General features: G+C 38.8%; 1 protein-coding gene across 18 annotated transcripts in view; it reads left to right on the top strand.

Moving 5' to 3' along the window:
• The window catches only part of ptprsb (protein tyrosine phosphatase receptor type Sb), a 281,301-nt gene that overhangs the window by 213,147 nt on the left and 46,016 nt on the right, over positions 1 to 22,138 (top strand). For 11 of the 18 annotated variants that reach the window (XM_049478945.1, XM_049478939.1, XM_049478938.1 and 8 more), the window contains 6 exons: positions 209 to 462; positions 6,931 to 7,018; positions 11,321 to 11,536; positions 15,492 to 15,649; positions 19,782 to 19,793; positions 20,122 to 20,234. In XM_049478945.1, coding sequence (XP_049334902.1) covers positions 209 to 462; positions 6,931 to 7,018; positions 11,321 to 11,536; positions 15,492 to 15,649; positions 19,782 to 19,793; positions 20,122 to 20,234 — 841 coding nt within the window. The remainder of the gene's footprint in view (positions 1 to 208; positions 463 to 6,930; positions 7,019 to 11,320; positions 11,537 to 15,491; positions 15,650 to 19,781; positions 19,794 to 20,121; positions 20,235 to 22,138) is intronic. The other 7 variants (XM_049478941.1, XM_049478940.1, XM_049478956.1 and 4 more) reach the window with 3 other exon arrangements.

Genomic DNA, 22,138 nt, shown 5'->3' with positions numbered 1-22,138 from the left:
AGGCTACAGGCCGATATACTCGGCTCGTTTAGCGGCTAATGCTAATACTGCTGGAGAACTATACTAAAACTTGCTTTACTGCTCTTAAATAAGGTGCACTGGATTATAAAAAAGCGCACTGATGAAAAACACTTATTTCTGATGATCTACATATTTATGCTAATAACACAATATATATTAATAATATGCAATGTGAATATATTTCCAGGTGGAGTATAACCGGCAGAAGATGGAGGTGGACGCTCACTTGAGGAAGGCTGTCATCCCCAACCTGGCGCCGGATACCAGCTACGACTTTAAAATCACCAGCCCTGAGGGCAACATGGGAGGCCTGAGGCACCGCATCCACGCCAAAACCTCTCCACCAATCGTCATCGCCCGGCCCGAGATCGACCACACCCGAGACACCGAGACCACCATCACTATTATACTGCCCTCACTGGACACCAAGACCACTGTGAGGTGAGTGCAGAGAAAATACACAAATACACACACTTTTACACACACATTTATGAGTATATATGGGTGTTTCTATAATTAAAGGGCGACAAATATTTTGACTCATGAGCCACTTCTGAGCTTTATCACTGGTTTTTAAAATCTAATACTACAGTCTAGTACAGCAGTTTTTGAGCACTTATCTGATAATGTATAGTATTTTTTGGATTATAAAAAGCGCACTCTCAAAGAACGTCTATTTTCTGGTCTATTTTTATACATAAAGTGAACCGGATTATAAAGTGTTTTTATGCGACACTAGTAAGGAACAGGGGTGTCGCCATGTTTTCCTTTTAAATTAAGCAGACCTGTAAAGCTAAGCTAAGTTAAGTAAACAAAACTGTAAATCTAAAAAAAATAAATAAACAAAACATTTCAGGTGAGTCAGACAAGTCAAACAAGTGCTAGTCCAGCAGTGCTAGCCGAGGTTAGCAACAGGCTACAGGCCGATAATACTCACCACTACGTGGCTTGGCGTGGTTAGTGGCTAATGCTAATGCTGCTCCAGCAGTGCTAGCTGAGGTTAGCTGCAGGCTATAGCCCGATAACACTCACCTCTGAATAGCAAAAGAGATAGCGCTTAGTGCTGTGGTTAGCGGCTAATGATAGTGTTGCTTCAGCAGTGCTATTAAAGGGTTAGCAGCAGGCTACAGGCCAATAATACTCACCTCTAAATGGCGAAAGATCTAGAGCTTAGCATGGTTAGCAGTTAAGGCTAATGCTGCTCCAACAGTGCTAGCCGAGGTTATCTGCAGGCTACAGGCCGATATACTCACCTTTGAACGAGGAAAGAGCTAGCACTTTCCACGGTTAGCAACTAATGCTAATGCTGCTCCAGCAGTGCTAACCTGGGTTAGCAGCAGGCTACATTCCAGTATACACACTGGTAAAATTCTTACATAAGGTGCCTGTAAGTGCGCCTTATAGTGAGAAAAATACGATACTTAGACTGTGTTTACACTTACTTACATAGTTTGTGTTAACTATCAGGATTATATCTGAATAATGGCAAGTCATACATTTAGTTAATATTTACGTAAACATATGCAAGTCGCTTTGAAAACAAAACAAATCCAAGCACTAAAACCACTTTAGGAAGAGGCCTGAGATGCATTCACACCACAAACAAATCCATCCATATCCTGAAAAATATTTACACCACACACACACTAATGCAATCGTTATAATCTACATTTACGTATTTATTGCGATGTCAGTGTATTGCGGCAGATTTTGCGTAGGGAGGAGAGTTATATTAACGCATCAACACAAACACGTTGAGTTATGCAAGGCGTATGAGTAAGACCTTCGTCATTAGACCTACAGATGGAAGGCAGTATGAATATAGCCTATCACGTAGCAGGAGGTATGGATGTAGAGATTTGCATAAGAACTAAGGATGCTCTGATATGGGCATTTTTGTTATTGAATACTGAAGTCATCAAGACTATAAAGGAACAAATAAGGAATCATGTAGTAACTTAGAAGTGTTAAACAAACCAAGATAATTTCTGGTCTTACTTTTCTTGGGCGATCCTGATGAGGGCCAGTTCCATCATATATAATATCGAAAATCTAAGCTTACTGTAAATAAAGAAAAGCGCTTTAATCACCCAAATTAACTGTTTTCTGGAGAGAAATCTGAGTTGATTAACATCCAGCACTCATTTCACTTTAAAAGAAAATGTTATTTTATTTTTATTTAGGCGTTTCCCTCAGCTTCCCCATTAGAAGGAAAACATGGCGACAACCTTGTTTAATTCCTTGCTCATCTTTACTAGTGTCGCCTAATGCATCTTATAATCCGGTGCGCCTTATGTATGGAAATAGACCTGAAAATAGACATTTATTGATAGTGCACTAATATATACTGTATAATACGGTGCGTCTTATAGTGCAACAAATACCTTCAAACACCTTCACACAAGAAGACGTCTGGCTGACCCACATGGCAACAACACCTTTAGCTCAGATTACCATTGGACTGTGACACATCTAATATGTGAAGTGCTCTACTAAAATATAGGGGTGTTCTAAAACTTTTGACCAGTAGTATACATATAAAGCTCTGAAAAAAATTAGGAGACCACTTATTTCCTGAATCAGTTTCTCTAATTTTGCTATTTATAGGTTTATATTTGAGTAAAATGAACATTGTTGTTTTATTCTATAAACTACGGACAACATTTTCCAAATAAAATAAATTCCAAATAAAAATATTGTCATTTAGAGCATTTATTTGCAGAAAATGAGAAATGGCTGAAATAACAAAAAAGATGCAGAGCTTTCAGACCTTAAATAATGCAAAGTTCATACAAGTTCATATTCATAAAGTTTTAAGAATTCAGAAATCAATATTTGGTGGAATAACCCTGGTTTTTAATCACAGTTTTTGTATCTTGGCATCATGTTCTCCTCCACCAGTCTTACACACTGCTTTTGGATAACTTTATGCCTTTACTCCTGGTGCAAAAATTCAAGCAGTTCAGTTTGGTTTGATAGTTTGTGATCATCCATCTTCTCATCTTGATTATATTCCAGAGGTTTCAATTTGGTAAGACCTGTATACATTTATATGTATTGTATTTTTTTCAGAGCTTACGCCAGATTCAGATTTATACCCACAATCCTTGTCAAATCCTTGCACACCAACATTTCAGCTCACGTTCAAGGACACTCAAGCACATGCATGCAAACCACTCACACACACACACACACACACACACACACATGCTGTCCACCTCATACAAACACGTGAACACACTGACACACACACACACACACTCAAGGGCATTGGAACTCACACACACATATGCCCACACATATATCAGTCATGCATAGCCCCACACACACCGCTACACCCACACACACACATGCAAGCGCGGTAAGGATTTGTTCAGTTCCTGCCATGTTAATAATTCAGACTTCGGCTCAGTGTGTATTGCGCTCGACTTCCTGCCTGTTGAGCTGAGCTGAGCAGTTAAAATCACAGATGCCCTCCATCACAGTGCATATAGGGGGAGGGGAGGGCACTCACGTTACTGACCACCTGACCCTGTAAACAAGGTCCTGAATGGCGGCAGCATCACCTGGTTTAGCGTTTTGCCGTCTCTAGTTCAATACAGCTGATTTAATCCAGCGAGAGTTTGTTCGTTCATTCGTTTGTTAATGACCTGCTGAGATTAATCACGCAGTCATTGATTGTATTTAAACAGGCTGAGAATGAATCTGCTCGCTCTGATTGGGTTCTATGTTTGGGTCTGATGCACTGTGATCTTGACCACAGACTGTAATGAAGCTCACCAGATACACAGTGATTTAGTATGAAGACTCTAGGCATGTTTGTTCTGTTCTGTTATCAGCCTGGTGGTCAGTCTTCATTAATTGCACATTGCATTGGTTCAATTAGCAGAGTAAGAGCACAGTTTTGTTCACAATATTGCAATGCACACAACATTATGGGTGACATACCAGAGTTCAAAAGAGGAAATTGTTGGTGCACGTCTTGCTGGAGCATCTGTGACCAAGACAGCAAGTCTTTGTGATGCATCAAGAGCCACGGTATCCAGGGTAATGTCAGCATACCACCAAGAAGAACCAACCACATCCAACAGGATTAACTGTGGACGCTGTAAGAGGAAGCTGTCTGAAAGGGATGTTCAGGTGCTAACCCGGATTGTATCAAAAAAAAACATAAAACCACGGCTCATTAAATCACGGCAGAATTCAATGTGCACCTCAACTCTACTGTTTCCACCAGAACTGTCCTTCAGGACAATAAATAAACCAGGTGTTTCAGTTTCATTGTCCAACCCCTGTAGATGGGCTGAATACTTTTGTACATAACTTTTCAGCTTTTTATTTGATTAAATTTTTTAAAACCTTGTATTATTTTTGTTCCACTTCACAATTATGTGCTGCCTTGTGTTGATCTATCACTTAAAATCTCAATAAAATAGATTTAGGTCAAAGTTTGTGGGTTTAAAAGGGACAGAATGTGAAAAAGTTCAAGGGGTATGACAAGAAAAAACAGAAAAACAGTGCTTGAATTGGACAAGCAGATGTAATTGAATGAATCAGTCAATGAATCATTTATTCATTAGCAGATTGATTCAGAGCTGCACTCCTCCAGCCGGTCACAGCAGTGAGTTCACTCTACCCCGGAGGCACCAGTCTTCAATCTGACTTCAAAAAGATGTTGGAGTCTTTGCAATCAGACAGACATTCAATTTCAGTTGGAAATCAAAAGCTTTAGTATCTTAGAAAACAACACTGGGTTGAAAGTGATAGGGGGCTCCTGACCTCAATTCCCCTCCTTAATCAACATAGGGGGGTTATAAATATCACAGAAAGAAGAATAAGTAATAAATTAGACTACAGTTTGAATGAATTCTGTCCTTTTTTTGTTTCCTTTATACAAAGAAATTGCACACATGATTGCCTCAGAATGGAAATGGTTCTGTTCTGAAAATTGAAAAGTTAAGGAAATTGTCCAGAACTTATGTTCTTGAATAATGTACAACCCAATATCTGAAAAAGCAAGTAAAAGTATTTGCCACTTTGTAAAGTTGCCTTTCTATTTTTTTACAACTGTTTGAACTGACACAGAAATTATCAAGTGATGAAGTGTTTCAGGTGATGTTTTATCCCATGGGATTGTCGTTTCATTTCACGTTCTAAACTATGTTTATGAGATCTTTGGTTCGAATCCCGGTCTTGCAGCTTGCCTTCAGCTGCCAGAGCCCTGAGAGAGCACATTTGGTCTTGCTCTCTCTGGGTGGGTACAGTAGATGGTGCTCTTTCCCCTCATCACTCCAAAGGGTGATGTGGATCAGCACAAGACTGCGTCTGTGAGCTGATGTATAAGAACTGAGTCGCTGTGCTTTCCTCCGAGTTTGCTGTGATGCTTCTCTGAAATGTTTGAAAAGAGGCAGAGTCTGATTCATGTGTGTTGGAGGAGGCGTGTGCTAGTCCTTACCCTCCTTGTGTTGTGGCATCACTAGTATGGGAAAATATACAGCTGAGTAGCAGTTGAAGGGGTGGAACAAATTCCAGCTCGGTCTTCCTGTTCAATTCGCTAATCTTCTGGTGAAGCCTCTTTACTTTAGTTCATGAAGTTTTTCTTCTGTGAACAGATTGTGATTCCTTCACTCCTGCCCTCTAGAGGTTGTTGCTGATGTTACTAACAGTTGTTTTAGGGCCTTATTTGCAGAACTTGCAATGTTTCTGTTAAGAAAATCTGTCTGTTTTGGTCTACCTGTTCATCACCTGTTATTTAGTACACCAGTGATGACTTTCTTCTTCAGGACATTACTATACTAGGGTTATTACTATATTAGGGCTATAGCTATGAACAATATTTTACATAACAATATTTATATAAATGTGCATCAAATGCAGGTATAAAAAACTGGAAATGAAAGCTGAAATGTTGATCTTTAGTCTTTAGGTTCATCTTTTAACCCTTGTGTGGTGTTCTTGTCTGTGGAACCCGTTTTCATTTTTCATCAAATGATACAAAAAAAATATTTTTTCTAACTCAAACTCATTGGCTTTGGCTCATTTTTTGTAAAAAAAACATATATCAAAACACATTTTCGATAAACACACACTGTACACCCCCCCCCCCCCCCCCAACATTTATATTACATACAGTATGTTTGGCCAAGGGCTAATAAACATTGCTTTATTTGTAAATTTGAAACTAAACAAATTTTCTACTCATATCTTGAGTTTAATTCATTTTCTTTTACATTTTATTAAAAAACTAATTAAAAAAGAGTAGCACTTTTTGAAAGAAATGTAATATAAGAAAGGTAAAGGGCAAATATTAACCATGTAAGCTGTTTATATTGCTTGCAATTTAGGTGAAGCAAGCATGTGTAAAGCATTTTAATGTAGAATTGCTTAATTTTGCTGAATTAAATACAAGTAACAAAGTAAACGAGTAACAAAAGTATGAACACCACACAAGGGTTAATATCAAACCCACAGCAGAAATAGGAAAAAGGAATCTTACTATTCTAATATTTTTAAAGGGAATGTATATCTGTCATATTCCAGTCAGTAATTCAGACCAATGGGGAAGCCCATTGGTCTGATGGTCTGATTTCACAGTACTTATCTTCAGCCGCTAAATGAGGGTTTGCCTGATGACAAATTGGTATGTTGAGTAAAAAGTGTAATATTACATTAAATTCACCTGTATGTGCCGGTGTGCTGCTGATGTCCGCGGGCTGGAACCTGCTATTATGTTCCTGCGGCTCCTCAGGGAGCTCAGTGCTGAAAACATTCATTAGCAGCCTCCATAACTCTGCTGCAGGCCTGGCTAATGAAAGGCCTGAAGAGCCACCTAACAATCTCTCTCTCTCTGCTTCTCTCCCCTTCTCTCTCTCTCCTTCTCTCTCTCTTTCTCTTTCTGTGTATTGGCAGGAATATCTATGTGGTGGTGGTTCCTCTAAAAAGAACCAGGGGAGTCACTCGGCACCTGAAGAGCCCTGATGAAATGGACTTGGAGGGGGTGAGCTATAAGAACACTGTTACCTCATAAGCCTCTGGGATGACTTTCACAAGATCTTTAGTTAGTGGGTATCAGGACTGTACAATAAATCATATTTTTATTGTTATTTATTTGAGTTTTTTGGTAACACTTTCTTTAAATGTCATCTCTATAAGACTCTATAAACATACTCATAACACATTATAATGCAGTCATAAGACATTGAAAACATGGCTATACATATTTATTTAAATGTATAATTCATTATAGCAATGTTTACTATGCATCATGAACTGTGATTATAATGCATTAATAGCTGTGTTTATAACATGTTATACATCAATACCAAGAAACTCAGTCCCTGCTTGCAGACTTTATCATGACTAAAAAAGCTTCCAATTTATAAACACACCCTTAATAATCCCATAAATATATTTTAACCACTCATAAATTATTATTGTCTTGAATATAATATTAATTATAGTCAATTATAATGTATTATAACAGGTCTTTGTGCGCTCTAAGTAAAGTGCCAGATTTTCATTGCAGGACTAGATTATTAATGATAGATATATACTATTTTAACATATATATTATAAGCACAGCTTATAATGTACTATGATCACCGGTCATAATGCTTAATAAACATGGCTATAATGGGTTATGCATTTTTAAAAACATGTATAGCCATGTTTATAATGCCTTATGAATGCATTATAATATGTTATTAATGTTGTTATAGCGTCTAATAAAGATGACATTCATAGAAAGTGTTACCATTGAACTCAGCAAAATTAAGCAATTCTACATTAAAATGCTTAACACATGCTTGCTTCACCTAAATTGCAAGCAAACTGTATTACCTGGGATTTTACAGCAACAGTGAGACATTTGCACTAACATTAGCTAACTTTAGCTAACGCTCAGTAAACTCATCTAATCTGTTCATAAGTAATTAGCAGATCAACAACCGTCTTGTAGTCCTTCTGGGCTCTAAGCTTTCTGCATCGATCAAATTGTTGCTGATCCCGATAATACATTTTGAGTTCACTTTTATAAAATTTTATTCACTCCCCAGTGTTATTTCCACACCCAGGTTGCCAGGTAAAGAACACAAAAGCTGCCAAACACAGCACACTGCAGCCTCTGTATCCTCCTAAAAAGCTCTATGAGCAGAGACAGAGAAAAACGGAAGTAAATAATGGCAATGCGTTTGATAGACGCAGAAAGCTTAGAGCCCAGAAGGGCTACAAGACAGAGGCTGAGCTGTTATTTTTCTTCTGAACAGGTTAGTTGAGTCTCTGCTCATAGAGCTATATAGATAGATACAGAGACTTCATTTCGCTGTGTTTGCCATCAGTTTTGTTCTATACCTGGCAGCCAGGGTGTGGAAATAGGACTGGAAAGAAATTAAATTTAGCATTGAATAACAGTACTGTATTCTTTGGGATATTACAGCAACAGTGAGACATTGGTGCTAACTTTAGCTAACCCTAAGTAAACTCAACTAACCTGTTCAGAAGAAAATTAGCAGCTCGGAATCTGTCTTGTAGTTCTTCTGGGCTCTACGTTTTTGTCTAGAGCTTTTTAGAAGGATGCAGATAATATAGTTCGCTGTGTTTGCCATAAGTTTTGTTCTATACCTGGCAACCTGGTTGAGGAAATAGGACTGATGAAAATTTTAATTTAGGATTGAATAACAGTGAACTCCAAATGTATTACCTGCGATATTACAGCAACAGTGAGACATTGGTGTTAACATTAGCTAACTTTAGCTTACCCTCAGTAAACTTTTCTAACCTGTTCAGAAGAAAATTAGCAGCTCGGCATCTGTCTTGTAGTCCTTCTGGGCTCTAAGCTTTATGTATCTATCCAATGCATTGCCTTTATTTACTTCCATTTTACTCCATCTCTGCTGATAGAGCTTTTTAGGAGGATGCAGAGGCTACAGTTTGCTGTGTTTGCCAGCAGTTTTGTTCCATACCTGGCAACCTAAGTGTGAAAATAGGCCTGGGATGAGATTAAACTTAAAAGAAGCTTAACAATCCGAGATCAGCAACAGTGAGACACTAGTGCTAACATTAGCTTAGTTTAGCTAACCCTCAGTAAACTCAACCAACCTGTTCAGAAGAAATTAGCAGCTCGGCATCCATCTTGTAGTCCTTCTGGGCTCTAAGCTTTTGTCTAGAGCTTTTTAGGATGATGCAGAAGCTGCTGTGTGCTGTGTTTGCCAGCTATTGTGTCCTACACCTGGCAAACTGGGTGTGGAAACATCGCTAGAGTTCATGAGTTAGTACAGAAAATTAGAATAATAATTCACCTACAGACTTCTCCTTTATGACAATATTTATTTGCGCATTTTCTGAGGTTCTTGTAGTATAATTAGGTGGACTTCAGTCCTCTGATATGCTGAATTCCAGTTGCAGCTCTGGTGGGTGTAAATCCCGTGTCAGGGTGGGTTTGTTGGACCTGAGTGATGAGGGCACTCAGCAGAGATAAGTACTGGGTTGGCAGTGCTGTAGAGCTGGGTGCTGAGGGAGTTAGCGCTGCTCGCGCTGTCAGTCTGGAGCTAGCTTCAGCACACGACGTGATCGGACGCAACACCGAGCTATGAACTTCCGCCCACACACACATACACTCACTCACTCGCTGAATGCCAGTCACAGATCAATTACTCCCCTGAAGAGAAGAGAAAGAGAGAGTGCGAGAGAGAAAGAGAGAGAGAGTGTGGAAGCTGACATCTCCATGAATCCCCTGATTCACTTGAGTAATGAAATCATTAATGAAAATTTCTCACTCCGACACTTCCATCAGACACATGCACCGCGTCCGACTTCTGATACCTTTCAGACTGTCCAGATCACTTACGTCACTCATCATATGAGAGTAATGTGTCTAAAAGAAGTCTAGAGATGGACAGAAGGCTATAATCATGTTTATATTGCTTATAGATGAAATTCAAGATTATTTTCAGTTACAATTTGAGACAATTTGAGTCTTTCTGTATATATGTACTGTGGTGTAAAACAAAATTGCCCCTTCATGATTTCTTATTCTTATCATGTTTGTCACTCTTAAATCTATCGAATTTAATTATTAGTAAACACAAAATGAAGCTTTTAGTTAAAGGTTTTTATTAACAAGGGAGAAACTAAACGGTGGTTTATCACACCTGAGCTTAATATCTCTAGTCACACCCAGGCCTGATTACTGCCTCACCTGTTTTCAACCAAGAAATCACTTATTAAATAGAACCTGCAAAATTCAGGAACAAATGAGAAAGAAAATAATTAAGATCTATCAGTCTGGAAAAGATAATAAAGTCCTTTCTAAAGTTTTGAGACTCCAGTGAACCACAGTGAGAGCCATTAACCACAAATAACAAATAGCAAAAAAGTGGGGAACCTTCCCAGGAGTGGGCGGCCGACCAACATTACCCCAAAAGTGCAGCAACAGCTCATCTAAAAGGTCATACAAGACCTCACAACCACGTCCAAGAAAGAAAAAAAAAGTGTATCCACTAAATTTCCTCTCCTCCGTTGTTAAGATATCAATGCGCCAAAGTCAGAGCACACCTGGCTCTTAAAGGAAATGACAACTGGCACACTGATTATTGGCATTACTGTTTATTGCACGTTACGCCCAAAATACATCCATGATTAATTAAGAGAATCAGTTCAAGCCTTTTGCACGTTTTGAGCCGCACAAGGTGCATTTTTTGCACTCTCAACATACCGAAAACATACCGTCACACCCTTAATTACCCTAAATCAATCTGCGATTGACAAAAATTTGCAGCATTGATGATGGTAGAGTCTGACCGCTCCACAAAGCCTTCTCCATCCAGCACATCCCAAAGATTCTTAATGAGGTTAAGGACTCTGGACTCTCTGGTGAACAATCCATGTGTGAAAATGATGATCTCGTGCTCCCTGAATCACTCTTTTACAATTCCAGACCCATACATCCTGATTTTATCATCTTGGAATATGTTTGTAATCATCAGGGAAGAAAGAATCCATTGATATAATAACCTGGTCTATATTCAGTATATTCAGGTAAGCTGAATATAGTCAGCTGACCTCATTCTGTCAACACATACTGTTGCTGAACCTAAACCTGCAGACCAACTGCAGCATCAACCCCACATCATTTACTTTTATTTTGGGCCAGGCTGTGTATAAGGATGCTGTATCTGCTAGGAATGATTTATTAACTATTATAAGAGATTCAGTTGCTATAATTAAACTAGGTAAAATAAAACTAGTGTCGTTTGATAAACTGGTGATAAACTGGTTATAATGTTATAAGTTCTTTTCTCAGCTGTTGAAGGACATCAGTCAGAAGCAGCGAGACCCTCGGCAGAGGCAGGTGGACCTGCGCCGGGCTTACATCACCGCCCGCTTCACCCCCTCCAGCCTCCCCGCGTTCTTCGCCCTCGGGGACCAGCTGGACTACGGCGGGTTCGATAATCGGGCGCTGGAGCCGGGCCAGGAGTACGTCTTCTTCATCCTAGCAGAGCTGAACTCCACCACCGGGGTAAGGAGGCTGAGCTTACTGAATTCATGTGTGTGTGTAGGATGTGATGCTGTGTGTATAGTGATACACTATGTAACATATTTTTAGCATTAGCATTAACTACTATTTCCCTGTGGGGAGTATTATCAGCCTTTAGCCTGCTGCTAACCCCCAACTAGCACTGCTGGAGCAGTTAGCCCCTAATGCTAATGTTCCAGCCTAGTGCTGAAGAAATTGAGGAATCTAAGCTTACTGTAAATAACCAGAAGGGCTTTACTCACTCAAATGAGAACAATCTGTGTACATTAACATCCAGCAGTCGTTTCACTTTAAAAATATATATTTTTTTATTACTTATCTTAGCTTTACTTAAGTTAGTTAGCTATTCCCTCACCAGTACCCAGCAGCAAGACCTGCTGAATTAGAAGTTCTCTATAGTGTATCTTAAAATGCGCCTTATAATCCGGTGCACCTTATGTTATGTGTGAAAATAGACCAGAAAATAGACATTTTATTGATTTATTGACCTCATAGTGCGAAAAATACGCTACTGGTTGTGTCTCATTTCTTAGTCAGAAGCCGCTGATCACCATCAGTACCACACATTATACAGTGCCGTCCACTGTGGGCGGTACTACTGACTTCTATGGTGTATTCCCAGTACACAACTCCCATTGTTAGCTACGTTGCCAGGAGATAACTAAGGTTAGCGGATACTAACCTTAGCAGCGAGGTATCTAATGTTACTAGGGAGAGAATTTATGTTAACAGAGAGCTACCTAGCATTAGCAGCAAGCTAGCTAACAAACTAACCTTAGCGGCGAGGTAGCTAATGTTACTAGGGAGAGAATTTATGTTAACAGAGAGCTACCTAGCATTAGCAGCAAGCTAGCTAACAAACTAACCTTAGCGGCGAGGTAGCTAATGTTACTAGGGAGAGAACTTATGTTAACAGAGAGCTACCTAGCATCAGCAGCAAGCTAGCTAACATACTAACCTTAGCGGCGAGGTAGCTAATGTTACTAGGGAGAGAATTTATGTTAACAGAGAGCTACCTAGCATCAGCAGCAAGCTAGCTAACATACTAACCTTAGCGGCGAGGTAGCTAATGTTACTAGGGAGAGAACTTATGTTAACAGAGAGCTACCTAGCATTAGCAGCAAGCAGTGTTGGGAAGTAACGGATTACATGTAACGGCGTTACGTAATCAGATTACAAATTATAAGTAACTGTAATCCGTTACAGTTACTGCTTCAGTAAGTGGTAATCAGATTACAGTTACTCTGCTAAAATTAAAGGATTACATTGCGGTACTTTCCTATTTTTTTGCTCTTCCAACACTGACAAAACGCAAATAACATTTTGCGGTGAATCGCTCTGATATGACTGAACTGTCTGCCCCTTCTCCCGTCTCGCTGCGCACACACACACACACACACACACAGGGAGGAGGGGCAGACAGCGGCTCCGCACACACAACGAGACGAAATTAATTGACATTTTGGTCAACGAATAAAAACGAGACGAAAATGTTTGGCAGGGACGAAATCCAATCAGAACTGATTTAGTTCTGTGAAAGGTAGTGACCAGTTAGGAAGAGATCCAATCACTGCTACTTTAGCGAAGGTGGAGAGGCGGGACAAGCGGGGTACTCATCCAATCAGTACCTGTTTTTCCTGCAGTAGCGTCGCGCGCTCAGTTACAAACCCGGGAATTAAACTGTCGTTACGGAGCTCGACTGGAAGTTAACTCGACAGTGTTCAGCAGGGAGAGAGAGAGGGGCGATATATTTCTCCTTTGACGTCGCAAAAAACAAGATAACGTGTAAACCGTGTGGAGCGACTCCATCTCCGGTAAAAACACCACTAATCTTTCAGCTTCTGCAGACCAGAGTCCCACAGATCTCCATGCAGAGATCAGCGTTTTAATACTGATGTTATTTCATGAGCTGATGGGGTGTTTAACTCGGCAGTGCACTAAAACACAGAACTGATACAGAACTCACTCATTAAGATCAGATCATCTGTTTAGTCTCACAGTGGGAAAGATATAGCTAGTGTTAAATCAGCAGCAGGTCAGAAAGGAACTCAATAATATATCCAAAATAAAACAATAAAATAAGTGAATCTATGAACCCAAAAGTCTGTGTAAAGTTCCTTACAGCACTTTCTCACTTTTCTCACTTTAACTCATGAAGTCTCTCAGTACATCCTGAGAGCATCTCTACAGGACAGTGTGTGAATGTGTGTTCATTTATAGACTGTAGCTCCAGTAGGTGTGCTGGGTTACTGCTGGAGATAAAACTAGATCATTTAAAAGCTGTTTTTGCATCTACAGCTCTGTTCAAACTATAATTTAACTATTCAGTTGTTTTATGACCTGATTTCTAGAGCAAAATTTTAAATGTAAAATATATATAGTCACACACCTACAATAATAATAATAATATACATTAAATCATATATAAATATATTTCACATTCAAACATTAACAATATTACTCAATTGGTTATTAAACGTTTCATTTCGTATAAGTGTATAGTTAATAATTCAAGGGAACTGATGAAAAAAGCATTTACATTTACACCCTTTACATTTTAGTCGACTAAATTTACTGTAATTTTAGTAGACTATATTCTTATGACATTAAGTTGACTAAAACTAAGTCGACTAAATTACTGAATTGTGACTAAAACTAAATGCTATTTTCATCACAAAACTAAATCTAAAAGACTAAATCAAAATTTGTTGTCAAAATTAACACTGGTGGCAAACCTGCAAGTAGATAGCTTACAGTTGTTGTTACATTGTTTGGTTTTTTATGTTTTTTAATGGTTTTATCATCAATTTATAGAAGTGTTTCATAAAATTGTTTGATGAAATGGTTTCATAAGTATTTTTATAGAGTGATTGAAAAGGCTTTTTTATTTGTTTATCTATTTGTTAACTGGAAAGAAAAATAAAAGGATAATATGCAATATGTGGTTGCTATATTCATTCAGGCTTAAAAAAATGACAATATTGTAAGTAATCCAAAGTAATCAGATTACGTTACTCACTTGAAGTAATGTAACTGATTACGTTACAAATTACATTTTGAGTGATGTAATCAGTAATCTGTAAGGGATTACATTTTAAAAGTAACCTTCCCAACACTGGCAGCAAGCTAGCTAACATACTAACCTTAGCGGCAAGGTAGCTAATGTTACTAGGGACAGAACTTATGTTAGCGGAGAGCTACCTAGCATTAGCAGCAAGCTAACTAACATACTAACCTTAGCGGGGAGGTAGCTAATGTTACTAGGAAGAGAACTTATGTCAGCGGAGAGCTACCTAGCATTAGCTGCAAGATCTTAAAAAGCATTTAATTTGACTTTTAAAATAGTGCAAAAACCCTGCAGACAACACCTCACTAAGTAAATAGGTCTGTATGATCTATCTATAGATGTATACACAGCTCTGGAAAAAAATAAGAGATTACTTAAAATGATGAGTTTCTTTGATTTTACCAAATTGAAAACCTCTAAAATATAATCAAGAGGAAGATCGACGATCACAAGCCATCAAACCAAACTGAACTGCTTGAATTTTTGCATCAGGAGTAAAGCAGCATAAAGTTATCCAAAAGCAGTGTGTAAGACTGGTGGAGGAGAACATGATGCCAAGATGCATGAAAAAAACTGTGATTAAAAACCAGACCAGGATTATTCCACCAAATATTGATTTCTGAACTCTTAAAGCTTTATGAATATGAATGCTCTAAATGACAATATTTTTATTTAAAATTTGGGAGAAATGTTCTCTGTAGTTTATATAATAAAACAAAAATGTTCATTTTACTCAAGCATATACCTTTAAATAGCAAAATCAGAGAAACTGATTCAGAAATTGAAATGATCTCTTTATTTTTTCTAGAGCTGTATATAGGTGGTGATGATGCTGTGCTGTGTGTAACACTGCTGTATTTGTGTGTTCAGAAGATGTTTGTGGCCAGTCCTTACAGTGACCCGGTCATCGCTCCCGACTCGGACCCCCAGCCTCTGGATGCTGGGGACGGCCTCATCTGGGTTGTAGGGCCGGTCCTGGCCGTGATCTTCATCATCTGCATCGTCATCGCCATCCTGCTCTACAAGAAGTAAGTTATTAGGAGTAACAACAGTGCTGTGTTTTTTTATTCTCATCTGTAATATTGTGTTCATGAATGTCTAATTCAATGGAATTCTAAAGTTTCTTTTTATTAAAACTCAATTAACACATAAGCCCTATCCGCAAGGGATTCGTTTTACATAGAGAGGTGAGGTAGTGTAGGGTATTTTTTTCTTGAAAAAAAATTATTAGGAGTTCACACAGGATAAGAAATCTTAGCATAAATGACTGAGATGGGAGGGGCTACTTGATTTATGCACTACTGTCACCTCCACAAACACAGATTATAATCAATATTACAACACACATACACTCAATGGTGTTTAAATCTAAAGATCTATATTCTCAGTAGGACACAGCATATAAACTCATATAAGAAAAATATTACCTCATTTAAAACTTGATGGCAGCAGTTTGGGCAGGTCTACAAAAGGCTGGAAAAGTTTTTTTTAGAGTGCACTTAAAATCCTTTAATTTTCCCAAAAATCATCAGCACCTTATAATCTGGTGCACCTTGTGTATAAATTTAACCAGTCAGGTATTAAGGAGCAGTAAAGTCACTCCGCTGAAGTACAGAGTTATACAGGAGTTTCAGTTTAGTTCTCCAACACCAAAACTAGAGCAGTATTAGCATTAGCTGCTAAACGCTAAGCACTAGCTCTTTCACCGCTCAGAAGTGAGTATTATCAGCTTGTAGCCTGCTGTTAACCCCAGCTAGCACTGCTGGAGCAGCATTAGCATTAGCGGCTAACCACGCTAAGTGCTATCTCTTTCATCGTTTAAAGGTGAATATATCATACTGTAGTCTACATGTTTGCCGTGTTAAAACAAGCTATTTGGAACGAACCGCTAACTGATAGTGCCCTGCCTTACCCGAAATCTCTGGGTTCCTCAGTCTAGCGCTATCGGGCAGCATTTAGGTTCCGCTGCTGCACCCAGCCTTAGTGCTGGAGAAACTTCACTGAAACCATTTTTAAGCTTAATTTGAGCTTACTGTAAATAAACGGAAGTGCTTTACTCACCCAAACAAACAGCTTTCAGGAGCGAAATCTGCGTAGATTAATATCCAGCACTCGTTTCACTTTAAAATATATATATTTTTATATATAAAAAATATAAAATATATAAATATATTTTTTATTTTATTTTTTATTTCTATAAGAAGGAAAACATGGCGACAACCTTGTTCACTTCAATGTAGACATCCTAACTAGTGTTGCTTAATGCACCTTATAATCCAGTGCTCCTTATGTATGAAAATAGACGTTCATTGATAATACGCCTTATAATACGGTATGTTTTTCTGATTTTTCCTTCTTCACAATTATGGCTGCTCATGAAGGCTAAATTCTTCTGCTGAATTCTGCCTTGTGCTGAATTGAGTGGGCATTTTTCAGTTTTAGTGAATAAAATAAGTGATTGAATGAAGGAAGAAGTGAACATGTGAGTCAGATATTGGTTGGAATAGAAGGAGAATAAGATATGCTCTGTAACAGAATGGTGGAGGAAATAATGCAGCACCGGTCTGATGGGGAGAGTGAGTGTAAAAGCTGTGATTAAATATGTAACAGGCTTCTATTTTGGTAGCGGAAGATAATAGTATCGGAGAAAAAGATTAAATGATATCAGGAGATAATGGAACAGCAGGCAAAGGCAGCTCTATTAAAGGGGAAAAAGAGTCACAAGTTGGGACACAAAGTGAGCACAATGTAACGAGTCTGAGATTCAGCAGCGAGCGCCGGGACGAGGACGAGCGTGAGGCGGAGGTTTTCAGCTCCATTTAATTTCTTTCCTTTTCCACCTTCCCTGCAAAATGAAACAATTACGTCCGCCGGAGGAAGAGCACCCACCTGGCTCTGCTCGGCTGGAGAGCGCTCTGAATGGGCAGAATAGTCTCGGACTGAGAGATATTTCCATACACCAAATTACCAGCTCGACCTTGACCACGATTCATTCAAGAAACACACTGAACTTCTTTTCAAACTGTTCTCCTTTGAATCCGCATGTAGAACTCTGGAACTGTATTTCACAATGCTTTCAATATTATAAAGCCAGGTTTTGTTAGAGCTAAATATATAAAGCTTATACTTTAGATATGTTAACCTTGAGCAATTCCTTAGCATAGGCAGGAAGCTTTTTAAAAAAAAAACACATAAAAGAAGTAGAGTTCGATTTCTCCAAAGTGATGAAAAACTGTAGAATAAAAGAGGGAGAGGCGGTATAGCATGAATAAATATAATGCACAACCTCGAACCTTTTACTTTCATTTGATTGCAGTATGAACAGTATGAACCAAGATTTGTTAATATACTGCATTTCAGACCTTCAACTGATTTAAAAAAGTTAGCAATATGTGATATAAAACAGGATGATTTCAGCAGGTACAAAAGCTGTAATCACAAAAGACACAAATTAATCCATGAGGAGTCAAGATGTGCAGAAGATCTTCAGTTCAGGGATCCCGAGGGTCCTTGAAAAAAACGTAAATAATCTTAAAATGTCTTACATTAAAATCCGGATAATTAAGGTCTGAAATTGTCTTAAATTTACTGTAAATTTGCTGTAGGTATTACATTTTCAGACGGTCAGAAAGTACAGTGACCCCCTGTAAACATCTAATCTGGGAAAGAACTTTGGTCAGCAGAGGGCTTGCTAACATTAGCATCAAGCTAGCTAACTTAATAATAAAGTTAGTGGCAAGTTAGCTACTTTACAAGGGAGAGAACTAAGTTTAACAAAGAGCTTGTGAACGTTACCGTCAAGCTAGCTAACATACTAACGTTAGCAGCAAGTTATCTGCATTACCAGGAAGAGAACTAAGTTTAACAGAGAGCTAGCTAACATTAGCACCAAGCTAGCTAACATACTAATAACGTTAGCAGCAAGTTAGCTACTTTATCAGGGAGAGAACTAAGTTTAACAGAGAGCTAGCTAATGTTAGCACCAAGCTAGCTAACATACTAATAACGTTAGCAGCAAGTTAGCTAGGTTACCAGGAAGAGAACTAAGTTTAACAGAGAGCTAGCTAACATTAGCAACAAGCTAGCTAACATACTAACGTTAGTGCCAAGTTATCTGCGTTACCAGGGAGAGAACTAAGTTTAACAGAGAGCTAGCTAACGTTAGCACCGAGCTAACACACTAATAACCTTAGCGGCAAGTTAGCTATGTTACCAGGGAAAGAACTAAGTTTAACAGAGTGCTAGCTAACGTTAGCAAGTAGCTAGCTAACATACTAACGTTAGTGCCAGTTGAATGTCAGATTTGAATTGAGACTATAGACCCTATTATACACCCTGTTGCTATATTACACCAATAGTTTATTTTCACACCTTGCAACCTATGGGCATGGTGGTCTGAGATGTGTTTGGGTAAATATTTGGCGTGTTTCTATCTTTGCGGTGGGAAATACAGGTGCATCACTGACTGGTTAAAACCCTGACAACAGTCAACACTTATTTCAGCGTCTAATCCTATTTCAGCGTACTAAACTCTGCTGAGACTCGCTGTTAAGACACGAGCGCGCAAAGTCAGAGCTCACCTGCCTCCTAAAGGGAATCATACACATGATTAATTAAGAGAATTAGTGCATGCCTTTTTGCATGTTTCGAGCTGAGCATGGCTTATTTTTTTGTGCCCTCACGATACCAATCACATACAGACACGCCCTCAATGCAAATCCAGCTGCATGATCTGCAATTGACCGGTGCGCTATAGATTACTCAAATTGTGTGTTGATTTCACACTGTGAAAAAAAATGTTGATTGAAAGCTAGCCAATAAATAAATGGTTATGCGTAAAAATATATAATAAAATAATCGTTCGTCCCCAGTGACAGCTCGTGAGCGTTTGAGCCGTGGTGTAAATCTACCCGTGAGCCCGACCACTCTCAGGCCTGTTTCCACTCAGTCCGGAAACGAGCGTTCCCTCCGGGCCTGGACTTAAACGCTCCCCGATGGAACGCACTGTTATCTGCAGGAGGTGTCATGTAGCCTGTGCATACAAATGCAAAATATTGATTATTTTTTTCTTCTTCTTCTTTTTCTTTCTTCCTCTTCCTTCTCTCTCTCTCTCTTTCTCTCTCTCTTCTGCTGTGCTGCTGCGTTCTGCTGGGATTTCAGTAAACCGGACAGGTAAGCCAGAGCTGGGCTCTAATTGCCGATGGGAGATACAGTATTTATTCTGGAGGGGAAAAAAAAAAAAAAATCTCCAATCTCAGACTGGAGAAGCCGCTAATGGGGAACCGGCATGGCTAATAATAGCCCCATTGGCTTTCTGTTATATAACATTTAGCGGATTGCTGCCGGAGCTGCTATTAATTGCTGGTTTATGCCTGTAGATTGCACGTATTGATTGGTGTGCCGTGAGTCTAATGCAGGCCTGAGTTTGAGCATGGGTGTTTGTGGGTGTTTGTGTTTGCGTGTGTGTGTGTGTGTGTGTGTGTGTGTTTGTGCTCATTAGCAAGCGCAAGGACTCGGAGCCGGGCACCAAGTGTTTACTGAACAACGCTGAAATGATGGCTCATCACCCCACCGACCCCGTCGAGATGAGACGCATCAACTTCCAGACTCCAGGCTCGTATACACACACACCCACATTCACACACTAACACACACTCATGCAAATGGACACACACACAAACACACACACTGCCCGACCCTGCACATATGTGGAGAGAACATTGGGGCTTTGTGTGGAAGTGCTGGTGAAAATGAAGAACGACCTGCAGGGTCAGCCTCTGTCCTTCAGAAGCTGAACGGAGAGAGAGAGAGGATCTGTCCGTCCACAAAGAGCCTGTAATAGCTTTACACTACAGAAAGAGAGAGAGAGAGAGAAATATTGCACCACACTCGCACAATATAATTTATTAGTAATTCAGTACTAATACCCATCTTTGATCTCAGAACAGTCTCAATTAGAGCAGTTACGATAACTGTTTAGTTTGGAAAATATATTGTCTTAAAAAAAGAAGTATCGCGATATTATTATTATTGCCATTTTAATGATATTATGATAATATGATATCACATTAAAAAAGCAATAAGACTTTACATTATTAGGAATATTCACATAAAGTATAGCATGTGGAATATAAATATATCTTTTAAATATTTAGTTGTGTTTATGTTGAGTTCAGTAAAACCATTTAAACCAGAGACTGTAAAAAAAGATGGACGCCGTGTCTCCGTTCCCATTCATTCAGTGAAAATAAAGCCAAAATCTTCCGCCATGTTGGCGATCCTGATACCCGAGTCTGCGCAGTAGAGACCAGAGGAGGGAGAAAGACTGTGAAGAGACAGCCTACTCATTTAAATAACCCCGCCCCTGAGGGCTGCCTCGAGGTCACAGGCTGCAGAGCGGAGTGGAGCTGACGGACTGTTATTGGTCCCGCCCATGACCAGCCCTTTTACAACAACCACACCTTTGTTTAATAGAGCTGAATAACGTTTTAAAAAATGCATTCTGTGGGAATATAAAAATGAACAATGTAAGCAGAGGTTACATTAGCTGTGGCATTTAAATAATGGAGGTAGAATTGCAGTATATTGGAAAAAAACGTGATTGAAAGTTGTCTGTTTTGCCATTGAAACCTATGGGGATGGGTGGGGTTACACAGCTTTCTGCAGCCGAACAGCAGGGGGCGCCCGACCTGTGGTGGCTTCACTTTTGAGAGACGATGCTCTGTCCAGCTATACACAGTCTATGATTTAAACATATACATTTTGTATATATGTTTAAACATGTACTAGTTTAAGCAGACTGTGTTTATCTGTTGTCTTGAATTAGATGAAGATCAGAGCACATTTAATGACCAATTTATGCAGATTTATCCAAATATAATCCCAAAGGGTTCACATATGTTTTTTTCTTGCAACTGTATAAAATGAATAAATTAAACATAAACAGGTAGCACTATACAATCGAGGCACAGTAATTAACAGTATTTATAGCAGTAATAAACACTGTTAAATGGTAATATAATGTCTCAACATATTATTAATTTACACTGGTTAAGACATTATTAAACATTACACAATTTTACAGCACAAATACATTGTAATTACAAATACTGGTAATTAATAATGCAAAGATACTACAGATGCTGGAATACCATACTCATATACATTTTTGCTTGTGCAGAAATTATAGACAGTCTAAAACTTCACCTGGATTGTTATATATTCATTTTCTGTTCTACCTTAAAAGTGTAAGACGTTAAGTTCAAAGCCCTAAAAGTCCTACTTCAAGACTTTTTTTCTCTATTGTTTAGTTTTGTCTCATTTTGTTCATGGTGTTTTTATTACTAAGCATGCCTTTTTAAAACCACATACCTTTATAAAACTCTTCAGAGTTTAATGCCGGCCAAGGAAAGCAATTAATCAGCTTTAAAAAAAAAAAAAAAAAAAAAATTACATACAGCAAAATGCAATAGCAGAATTGCACTGTTGCAAAATCGTCCTGCTATGTTGTTGACTGA

The sequence above is a fragment of the Astyanax mexicanus genome, chromosome 4 (genome assembly GCF_023375975.1).
Source record: "Astyanax mexicanus isolate ESR-SI-001 chromosome 4, AstMex3_surface, whole genome shotgun sequence".
NCBI classification, from domain to species: domain Eukaryota; kingdom Metazoa; phylum Chordata; class Actinopteri; order Characiformes; family Acestrorhamphidae; genus Astyanax; species Astyanax mexicanus.
Note: the sequence above shows the minus strand (reverse complement) of the source record. Positions and strands in the feature narration are given on the sequence as shown.